The sequence below is a fragment of the Prionailurus viverrinus genome, chromosome D3, assembly GCF_022837055.1.
Source record: "Prionailurus viverrinus isolate Anna chromosome D3, UM_Priviv_1.0, whole genome shotgun sequence".
NCBI classification, from domain to species: Eukaryota; Metazoa; Chordata; class Mammalia; order Carnivora; family Felidae; genus Prionailurus; species Prionailurus viverrinus.
In genome coordinates, this window is record NC_062572.1 from 28308040 (window position 1) to 28320046 (window position 12007).

General features: G+C 39.9%; 1 protein-coding gene across 1 annotated transcript in view; it reads left to right on the forward strand.

The window, feature by feature from the left end:
* LOC125149402 (ankyrin repeat domain-containing protein 26-like) overlaps nt 1-12007 on the forward strand; it is a 107727-nt gene that overhangs the window by 12254 nt on the left and 83466 nt on the right. The window contains 1 exon segment of the mRNA XM_047828302.1: nt 2011-2081. Within this exon segment, the coding sequence (XP_047684258.1) occupies nt 2011-2081 (71 nt within the window).

The window sequence follows — 12007 nt, forward strand, 5'->3', positions numbered from 1 at the left end:
AAGTTATCTCTGTTATTTTAGAACAGCCTTCATGCTTGCTGTAAATTATGACGCAACAAATGTAGTCAGGCTTCTTCTTCAGCAAGGTATTGACCCTTTTCCTCAAGATGTATATGGATGGGCTACAGATGAATATGCTTATATTAAGGGTTTTAATCTGTAAGTGTTTGTATTAAAATGCTAGTTATTACTAAACTGAGTTTTAAAATAATGTAACTGTTATCTTCGTATGGAACAGATGGGATTTCGTAGTTTGGTCAGGCAGTTTGGGAATGGCAGTCGGGTAGTCCACAACATGAGCCAGAAATCAAGCAAAGGACTAGACTAGTTGGAAGTAGGAATGTGTGCAGGATTCTTTATCTCTGGACTTTTGAGACCTTTATCGTCCAGGATTATGCATTTCATTTCAAGTATAACCCCTCTGCATGGGGCACAAATAATGTTACATCTCTGCGTTTTCTAACTAGTAACCTGGGTCCTGAAATGTTCAGTTTTGTAGAAGACCCTGTACTTTCCTTTGAGGGCTATCTCCTGTACTCTGTCCCTTGAATTTTACAAGAACCTAAGGAGCACCCTAAGACCAAAGAGACAGTCCTCTTTCACAAGTCATTTGGAGGGGACAAAAGGGCATCTGATCATTCTACAGTTTTCTTTGATTCTGTTTCTGTGGCATTGCTGTTGAAACTGGTGCTGCAGTCTGGTCGTGATTGACCTTTGCTCCCAGGATTCCCTTGCTGATCCAGATTTTTCAGTGTTCATGGTGATCCACACTTAGATTTCAAAGTTACAAAGTTTCTTTTGTTCACTGCACATGAACATATGCTCAGCAGCTATCCCAAAGCACCAGCACCCTGTTGGGGCAGCTGGGCCTCCTGGCTTTCGCCATCCACCCCTGTCCCTCCACGCTCAAAGACCTTATGTGGAACCCAGATCTTAGCCTAGACTTTCCTTATGAGTTACCCTTTGCGGATCTTGTTTGTCTTTTTTTTTGGCCAGAAGATGTTAGTTGGGACCATTCTAAGCTGTCAGAGAGGTTCAAATAATGCTGCAGGAAGAGATCGGACTTCCCTTTCTCCTTTGTTAGTAGATCTGTACCCCTGCCTTTTTTTTTTTTTAAGTAGGCTCCATGCCAGCGTGGAGTCCACCATGGGGCTCGAACTCATGAGCCTGAGATCAATACCCAAGATGAGATCAAGAGTTGGATGCCCAACGGACTGAGCCACCCAGGTGCCCCTGGACTACCACTTTAAATCCTGTGGAGCATCTTTTCTGAGGTCATGGAAGGTCTCATCTTGCCCTTCCCAGAGTAATGAGCATCACCTAAGAGGCCATGGCCTGAGAGGCCACGTTTTGGGTATAATATCTCATTAAATCCTCTTATCAACCTTGTAAACTAAGGCAGTAATTTCCCTTGTTTTATAGAGGGAGATTTTGAGCCAAAGAGAAGTGGCTTCTCCAAGAACAAATAGCTATAGGTTATAGAGCTAGGACTTCTGAGTTCCAAACCCTTTCCATTCTGGCAAGCGAATTCTAATGATTCTCATTACTATTTGATGTGTATTTACTTTTGATAGAGGGAGACAGAGTATGAGCTGGGGTGGGGGGTGGTTGCAGAGAGAGAGGGAGACACAGAATCCGAAGCAGGCTCCAGGCTCTGCGCTATCAGCACAGAGCCCGACGTGGGGCTCAAAGCCATAACCCGTGAGATCATGACCTGAGCTAAAGTTGGGCGCTTAACTACCCAGGTGCCCCGGGCCAGCTAGTTTTAATTGACTAAGCTAGAATGCCCTCAATTCATGACTGGTTCATCTTCCTGTTTTTTTCTTCTTTCAGTACAGATTTAATGAAAGGCTTCTAGAATGTACAAATTTGAAGTATATGGGGTAATTCAAGTTTTGATATTTGCTCTGATATTATTTGAATTACTCTAAGAATTTGATGTATTTGGTAAATGTTTTTCATATCAGCATTAAAATAGTAATATTATTTATCACCCTTTTTTATACATAGCAGTGACGAAATAATTTGCCACCATAAAGAAGAAATCATGCTTAAAAATTCTTTGCAAAATAGCAATCCAGGTAAGACTTTACATAGTGAATTGCTCTTGGTGGTCCTAACATAGGTAAAGTCAGAGTAAGGGTGTTTTGATAATGAAAGAACAATGGAGAAAAGAACACCAATGTGTAAATTGCATGTGTATTCATTTTCTTTCTTAATTTCTTTCTTTAGAGTCTAATGTTCAGAATGATTTAAGAAGTTAACTGTAGGTAATTGAAAATATGAGGCAGTATTATCTGAGAAGAAATTCATTATTTTAGTCATGACCCCTAAAATACCATGTGACATCTTTGTATAAAAAATACGAAAATGCTTGGTTAACTGTTTATTTAATTTTGAGAGAGAAAGAGAGAGAGAGAGAGACAGAGAGAGAGAGAGAGCAGGAGAGGGGGCAGAGGGAGGTAGACAGAAGATCCAAAGCAGGCTCCACCACTGACAGCAGAGAGACCAATGTGCAGCTCGAACTCGTGAGCTGCGAGATCACGACCTGAGCCAAGGTCAGATGCTTCACCAACGGAGCCATCCAGGTGCCCAGAGGAAAAAAGATTTTTAAGTTAGTAGGTTTTATGTTTCCTCCATAAACATATTATAACAAATTGCACTTGCTATAAAAATGGATCTTTTATAAAATGTTTACAAATGGATTATATTTAGTAAATATTGTTACCTAGTGATTTGTCTCATTAAAAAATTAACCAGCGAGGGGCGCCTGGGTGGCGCAGTCGGTTAAGCGGCTGACTTCAGCCAGGTCACGATCTCGTGGTCCGTGAGTTCAAGCCCCGCGTCAGGCTCTGGGCTGATGGCTCAGAGCCTGGAGCCTGTTTCCGATTCTGTGTCTCCCTCTCTCTCTGCCCCTCCCCTGTTTATGCTCTGTCTCTCTCTGTCCCAAAATAATAAATAAATGTTGAAAACAAAAATTAACCAGCACTAAAACTTGGAATTCTAGAGTACTTTCCTGGTCCCATAAACAAATGGCAAATCATAAGAACTGCAAAACTTAGCTAGTGTGCAGCAAGCCAATGAGATTGTTTTTTACAGATAGCTGCCAGTAGTACCGAAGAAAAGCAATGCCTTGTTGAGAGGCATAGTTTATTTCACATACTGTATCAAGGTCTCACCATTATCAACTTCACTCCTCATAAATCAAAACAGAAAGAGAGGGGTGCTTGGGTGGCTGCATCAGTTAAGTGTCCAACTCTTGATTTCAGCTCAGGTCGTCATCATCTCACAGTTGGTGAGTCGGAGTCCTGTGTCAGACTTCTCTGTCGGGCTCTTTGCTGACAGCTCAGAGCCTGTGTGGCATTTTCCCTTTTCTTTCTCTCTCTGCCCCTCCCCTGTACATGCATTCTCTGTCTCTCTCAAAATAAATAAACATTTAAAAACAACAACAACAACAAATCCAGAATGAGATATGTTGACTTCATTAGAACAATGTTTTCTTCTGTTTCTTGGAGAATTGTCACGACAGTGTAATTTTGTTAGAATAAGATACTCTGTTGCCATTAGTCAAAATTTTATCTTCATAAGTATTCAAATAGGGCAACTTGGGCTCCAGGAATTATAATAAAAGCACAAAGATGTTTCACAATCACACACACACACACACACTCACACAAAATGCTACTGTTGCTCCTGAGTTGTGGCACCTAGTGCACTGCACAATCTGAAAAGTAGGAAGAAAGCTTTAACCTGGTAGACTGTTACCAAAGACCTTCTGTAGGTTAGTTCTGGAAATTACAGCAAAAGCAAAGATTGAGCAGACAGCTTTTGGATCATGAAGGTGCTCATAAGAGAATAGAGCTGTCCCTGCGGTTTTTGAAACAGAAACGTTTCTGTGGTTTTTAAAAATAATTTTCAAAGGAATCATTTTTATTCACGTCCATTTGTTCACTTCACCAGTCACTCTTAAGTGCCTTTTAGCTACTAAGTGTTATCCTGTTGTAGAATACAAACATTCAAAAACCAGTCTCTGCACCCCAGGAGTTTGTTGTTATCCCTGTCATTTGTATTATTTACTCTCTTTAGTGCTTACTAGGTGCCAGAGTCTCGTAGAGTTTATAATTATCATTGTTATTTTGTATTGGCATTTGTTCCAGTTACCGTAAGTTCACGGTGAGGAGTTTTCAAAGACTGGTTAGAATCTACGGTAAGCATGCAGGGTGAGTAGTTGAGTTTGCCAGGTAGAGAGGCAGAATGACAATGTTTGGCAGGACCAACATTTGTATGTTTGACAATGTTTGTAAACTGTCACGATTACGTGTTTGGCGGAGTACACAGCAGTGCAGAGGCGAAGGTGTCCGAGTGAACTTAGCAGGATTTATGAGCAGTTGGGTTTTGCTGGTAGAAAACGTGTGCTATGGGAATGGTTGGGAATGAGGTGACTACGTAGGTAAGACAAGCTTATGGAAGTTTATCAGTGCTATAGAAAGGAGTAGATCTTACCCGATAGGCCTTGGGAAGTTTCTTTGGTAGAATGCTTTTAGCGGCAAATAATAGGTGACTTCTAACAGCGAGGAAAACAGTAGGAACCAGAAATGTTTTGATGGTTCGGTGATGTCATCAGGATCCCAGTCGTCTCTTGTTCAGTTTTGGAGTTGGTGGTGTTTTTATTTCTCCTTTCCGGGGTGGCTAATTAGCAACAGCTCCAGGTATCATACTCTCACATGGCAACATCCAGTGGGTGGGAAGGACTGCTTTTCTTTAGGTGTTTCTTTTCACTAGGAAGAGGCTTGCAGTAGACTTCCTCTAGCATTTTAAAGACTAGTTTACATCACATACTTACTCCTAAACTGGTCCCTGGTAAATCAGGTACTGTGATTAGCTTAGAATAATCCTTTCTCTTTTTGAAGCCAGGGTGAGGCCACCTTCTTTGTGTATGGAGACAGTAATATCCAAATAAAATTGTGATTCTCTAGCAAGAATGAAGAATATGGAAGGGCTCTTAGGGAGGGAGGCGGCAGTATTTGATGCAGGGAGTTTGGAGAATTTGAAGCCGAAGACTAAGAAGATTAGATTTGAGTTAGGACACTCTGGTTATGGCATAAAATACAGATCACCAAGCCTTTTTCCCTAAAGAGCCAGTGGATATTTTAGGTGATGTGGTCTCTCAGCTCTGCCCTTGTAGTGTGAAAGCAGCCGTTAGCAATATGTAAGTGAAGACCTGGGACTATGCCCCAATAAAACATTATTTACAGAACCAGATGGCAGGTTGGATTTGGCCTGTGGCCGTAGTTTTCCGAACCCTCATATGGAGGATAGGTTATAGGAAACCACATAAAGAGACTGGGAGGCAAAGGAAGCTCTTGTTTTCTTAGCCTGGTATTAGTCCATTGTGAAACTTTCAGCTGTGTAGATTGGAAACGTCAGGGGGTTCAGTTTATTCCATTAATTTTTTTTTTCTGGGCCTTGGGTCTTTCTCATTTGTTTTGCTGAAAATTTTTTATTCATTTAAGAAATAACAATAATCTTTGGTGGCTTTTTTTTTTCCCTGTGAAAATCATCAGTTAAGAACTCATGTTTGAGTAGGGCAGTAGCAGGGGAAAGATAAAGCAGAGACAGAAACAGTACAGTTAATATGAGTTTGTGATTCCTGAATATAAAAAGTTAGGGGGTGAGAGAGAACTCTCAGAAGATTCAGAGGTTTCCAGGTTGTGCACCAGCATTTAAATTGGACATGAAGAATGAGTAGGACTTTATCAGATGAACAGAGGAGAGCAGCAGGAATGAGGAAGACCAGTAGTTTTCTGTAGATGTTGACTTTGATGGAATATCCATGTAGGATATTCTCAGTATTTGGATAATTGAATAATAGGAGTTTCCAGCTGGAGATAGACCTTCAAGATTGGAGGTGCAGATTTGAAATAATCTGCTGAGAATTATTAGGCAGACTCATAGCTTGGATAAAGATTGAGCTTGTCCATGAAGGAGAACATGGAGAATGAGAAGGCCAGTGAACAAACCCTGGGGATACCATTTTAGAGAGCATGGATGGAAGAATGGCAGTAAAGAAGACTGAGGAGTGCTAGGAAAAAAGTAGGCGAGGAGTTAGAAGTGATGTGGAGAAAATTTTCAAAAACTTCAAGCAGGAGTATTTTATCAAATTACCACAAAGAAAGTTGGATTTAACTTTTAAAAGTTCTCTGGTGGTAACCTTTTCAAAAGAACAATTTGTGAGCTAAGGCCTTTTATTTACGTGGTTGGTGCTTTCGGTGTCCAAACGTGGACCAATAACATATCAACCAAGGTCCTATCTAACTTTTTGTAAATGCAACACCTACCCAGGCAGGGTCAAGGGAAAATGGTCTAGCCTGGTGAGTATACTTGCCCAGCATTTTTCCATAATTGTCAAAACCTAGGAGTCAAGTGTGAGGAAAAGTGTTGTCGTTCTTACCTGCTGCTTGTGGGAGTACTTGAGGTTTTCCTCAAGTCCTTGATGAACTCTTCTGGATGAATACTGGGACAAAAATCTGGCAGCAACAGCTGGAAGCCACTCTCAGGCCCTGTCTCTGGAATGGAATCCCGAGACAGCTGTATTTTTAATAGCTTTAAGTTTTGATCAGAAATAGTTTCTAGAGCAGCAGACTGGAGAAACCGACCTCGTGTCAATATGTTATTGCAGAAAACTAATATCATAACAAGGAGAAAATGTCAGGTGATGCGCTGAATCTACTAGTTCTCCGTAGTTTGGGAATTCTAGTGATGTCAGTAAAAAAGTCAATACGGGATTATTTTTGCTTGTGTCTTTTTTGTTATGTTTGAATACCTGTGTATTTTGTTAGTGCTGTCTCTCTTTATTTTCTTTTGATTGGCCTTCTTCTGATATCTCTCCTTTTAATCTGCCTTTCTGAATTTCATCCCTAAAGAAAGCTCTAAGGAAAATTGTCTTGGAATCTACTACTATTAGAATACATTTCCACCATATGCATGTTGACCATGCGTATATTTCCTTAGAAGGAATATGTATATTTCCTTCTAAGGCATTGGGCTACCTAATCTCAAGTTTGTGTCATCTTTATGAGTTTCTTAGGCAAAACGACTTTCTACCTGTACACACAGTGATAGTGATAGTGATAGTGATAGTGTCAGTGGTGATCTCCTGTCAAGATTGAAAGCATTTTCTGGATTGTCAGGTAGAAATTTTTGTAGGGTACAGTTTTAAAGTGAACTGCTTTAATATTTTTTCACAAATTGGTTAAGCTGTGACTTAACAAGAATATGTGGCCAATTGGAATACCAAGTTTTGAACCAATTATATAGAAGATAACACTTTGCCTTCCCCCAAATGGGTCCTATTGATCTTCAATGCTCAAATCTGCTGTTTTCAGGGTGGACTGGATAATTCCCCTGACAATTTGGACACAGTAATTATGACTTTTTGATTATTTTGGCAATAACTGCCTTTAATAGGTGAACTATATTTTTAATTTTCTAAGAAATTAAGGAAACGAAACAAAAAGAATATAATCGGTAGTATGTTTTTATACTGGGTCTGATAGTTCTGTTTTTTTCTAGAACGATCCCTGTTACTTCTTTGATTCCTATCTGCCAGAAAAATGAACTAAGTCCTAGTGAGTTGGAGAAAATGAACTGATTTTCCATATTTGAGAGGAACTTGTATATGGTAGAACATACTGGCAACCACCAGGATTCTCTCTTATTTTTCTGAGTAAAATAGGAGTGTTGCCTGTTTCACCCTTTCTGACATCATGATTTCATCTATTCCTTTGAAACCTTTCCTCAAATGGATATATAGGAATGGAGGAATTTTCTAGGCAAATACCAAGAAAAAGAGATTCGAGGACAGGTATTCTGTGACATAATCTTCTGACTGTAACCACGTGTAAGACATCAACCCAAATGATACAAATTTCATATAACGCAGTTGTGTTAGAGGCTCCCCAACGGCACCCAGATTTGATTATTCACTAGAAGAGCTCACAGGACTCAGCATATAGTTGTACTCATGCCTGTGGTTTGGTATGGGGACAGGCTAGGAAGGCCAATCAGCAGAGAAAAGGTGCATGGGGTGAATTCCAGAGGAGACCAAGCGCAGGCTTCCAGGAATCCTTTCTCGATGGAGTTAGCAGAATGTGCTTAATTCCTCCAGCATGAAATTAGGACAGCGCAAGTGAAATGTTGTCTGCCAGTACGAGGCTTATGGGTACTCGGTGCCCAAGGTTTTCATCAAACGCTAATCACATAGGCATCTTCTCCTTAGCATGTGCCAAAATCCCAGGTTTCCAGAAGGCAATCAAGTGTACGGCCTTAATCACACTGATTGTACCAGCACTTAGGCACAGTGAGCCACTCTTAACCAGCTAGGAAATGGTGGGAACCTTCCTTAAGTCCAAGATCCCAGGGAACAACCAAGGGCCAGTCATTCAAGGAGGATGTTCTGAGGGTAGCCATCTTTGGCCTGCTGGATGAAATCTGTTCTGCATAGGAATTATAGCCCTGACTTAATTTTGGGTGGTGTCTTAAAATTGTATTTTACTAGCAAGTAATATGATGGTTACCATGGTACTGGTTTCAGTTTCATCATCCGTATGAAGTAGGTATTTGTACAAAAAAGACTAGGGCCATATTAGGTCATTATAATCTTTTTGATGTGATTAAGCTTTCATTATGATTCTTAGATACGATCAACATAATTATTTTTGATTTATTTTAGAATAAAATCTCTTAATTATATGCAAAACCCAGGTTTGATTCCTATAGGGCTGGATTCCTGTTTATAGTTATATTTGATCATATTCACCAATTGTTTTCTTTCCTAAGTATACAAGTAACTTTTGTATTTTTGTATGTTGCCTTATGTATTTTCATATAATTCCATATGGGAGACAGTACCCCTACTGTGTTACTTTCATATCTATCTTAATGTTCAAGGTGACTGTATCTTGCATTAATATATGGTAAGAGTAGCTTCAGTGGATACCGTGTTCTGTTGTTGTTGTTGTCGTTGTTGTTGTTGTTTACATTTATTTTTATTTTTATTTATTTTTTTTTTATTTTATGATTTTTATCAGATTTAAGATGTTCCCTTTCTATTCCCAGTTTTCCCAATTTATGGGTTTGTTTTTAGATATGAAATTTATTGACAAAGTGGTTTCCATACAACACCCAGTGCTCATCCCAAAAGGTGCCCTCCTCAATACCCAGAACCCACCCTCTCCTCCCTCCCACCCCCATCAACCCTCAGTTTGTTCTCAGGTTTTTTTTGTGTATGTGTGTGTAATTTGTTTTTTTTTTATTTTTTTTATTTTTTATATATGAAATTTATTGACAAATTGGTTTCCATACAACACCCAGGGCTCATCCCAAAAGGTGCCCTCCTCAATACCCATCACCCACCCTCTCCTCCCTCCCACCCCCCATCAACCCTCAGTTTGTTCTCAGTTTTTAACAGTCTCTTATGCTTTGGCTCTCTCCCACTCTAACCTCTTTTTCTTTTTTTTCCTTCTCCTCCCCCATGGGTTCCTGTTAAGTTTCTCAGGATCCACATAAGAGTGAAACCATATGGTATCTGTCTTTCTCTGTATGGCTTATTTCACTCAGCATCACACTCTCCAGTTCCATCCACGTTGCTACAAAAGGCCCTATTTCATTTTTTCTCATTGCCACGTAGTATTCCATTGTTTATATAAACCACAATTTCTTTATCCATTCATCAGTTGATGGACATTTAGGCTCTTTCCATAATTTGGCTATTGTTGAGAGTGCTGCTATGAACATTGGGGTACAAGTGGCCCTATGCATCAGTACTCCTGTATCCTTTGGATAAATTCCTATGCTGGGTCATAGGGTAGGTCTATTTTTACTTTTCTGAGGAACCTCCACACTGCTTTCCAGAGCGGCTGCACCAATTTGCATTCCCACCAACAGTGCAAGAGGGTTCCCGTTTCTCCACATCCTCTCCAGCATCTATAGTCTCCTGATTTGTTCATTTTGGCCACTCTGGCGTGAGGTGATACCTGAGTGTGGTTGTGATTTGTATTTCCCTGATAAGGAGCGACGCTGAACATCTTTTCATGTGCCTGTTGGCCATACGGATGTCTTCTTTAGAGAAGTGTCTATTCATGTTTTCTGCCCATTTCTTCACTGGGTTATTTGTTTTTCGGGTGTGGAGTTTGGTGAGCTCTTTATAGATTTTGGATACTAGCCCTTTGTCTGATATGTCATTTGCGAATATCTTTTCCCATTCCGTTGGCTGCCTTTTAGTTTTGTTGGTTGTTTCCTCTGCTGTGCAGAAGCTTTTTATCTTCATAAGGTCCCAGTAATTCACTTTTGCTTTTAATTCCCTTGCCTTTGGGGATGTGTCGAGTAAGAGATTGCTACGGCTGAGGTCAGAGAGGTCTTTTCCTGCTTTTTCCTCTAAGGTTTTGATGGTTTCCTGTCTCACATTTAGGTCCTTTATCCATTTTGAGTTTATTTTTGTGAATGGTGTGAGAAAGTGGTCTAGTTTCAACCTTCTGCATGTTGCTGTCCAGTTCTCCCAGCACCATTTGTTAAAGAGGCTGTCTTTTTTCCATTGGATGTTCTTTCCTGCTTTGTCAAAGATGAGTTGGCCATACGTTTGTGGGTCTAGTTCTGGGGTTTCTATTCTATTCCATTGGTCTATGTGTCTGTTTTTGTGCCAATACCATGCTGTCTTGATGATGACAGCTTTGTAGTAGAGGCTAAAGTCTGGGATTGTGATACCTCCTGCTTTGGTCTTCTTCTTCAAAATTCCTTTGGCTATTCGGGGCCTTTTGTGGTTCCATATGAGTTTTAGGATTGCTTGTTCTAGTTTCGAGAAGAATGCTGGTGCGATTTTGATTGGGATTGCATTGAATGTGTAGATAGCTTTGGGTAGTATTGACATTTTGACAATATTTATTTTTCCAATCCATGAGCAGGGAATGTCTTTCTATTTCTTTAAATCTTCTTCAATTTCCTTCATAAGCTTTCTATAGTTTTTAGGATACAGATCCTTTACATCTTTGGTTAGATTTATTCCTAGGTATTTTATGCTTCTTGGTGCAATTGTGAATGGGATCAGTTTCTTTATTTGTCTTTCTGTTGCTTCATTGTTAGTGTATAAGAATGCAACTGATTTCTGTACATTGATTTTGTATTCTGTAACTTTGCTGAATTCCTGTATCAGTTCTAGCAGACTTTTGGTGGAGTCTATCGGATTTTCCATGTATAATATCATGTCATCTGCAAAAAGCGAAAGCTTGACTTCATCTTTGCCAATTTTGATGCCTTTGATTTCCTTTTGTTGTCTGATTGCTGATGCTAGAACTTCCAGCACTATGTTAAACAGCAGCGGTGAGAGTGGGCATCCTTGTCGTGTTCCTGATCTCAGGGAAAAAGCTCTCAGTTTTTCCCCATTGAGGATGATGTTAGTTGTGGGCTTTTCATAAATGGCTTTTATGATCTTTTATGATCTATTGACAGGATCATATGATCCTTTTTTTTTTTGTTAATGGGATGTATCACATTGATTGATTTGCGAATGTTGAACCAGCCCTGCATCCCAGGAATGAATCCCACTTGATCATGGTGAATAATTCTTTTTATATGCCGTTGAATTCGATTTGCTAGTATCTCATTGAGAATTTTTGCATCCATATTCATCAGGGATATTGGCCTGTAGTTCTCTTTTTTTACTGGGTCTCTGTCTGGTTTAGGAATCAAAGTAATACTGGCTTCATAGAATGAGTCTGGAAGTTTTCCTTCCCTTTCTATATCTTGGAATAGCTTGAGGAGGATAGGTATTATCTCTGCTTTAAACGTCTGGTAGAACTCCCCTGGGAAGCCATCTGGTCCTGGACTCTTATTTGTTGGGAGATTTTTGATAACCGATTCAATTTCTTCGCTGGTGATGGGTCTGTTCAAGCTTTCTATTTCCTCCTCATTGAGTTTTGGAAGAGTGTGGGTGTTCAGGAATTTGTCCATTTCT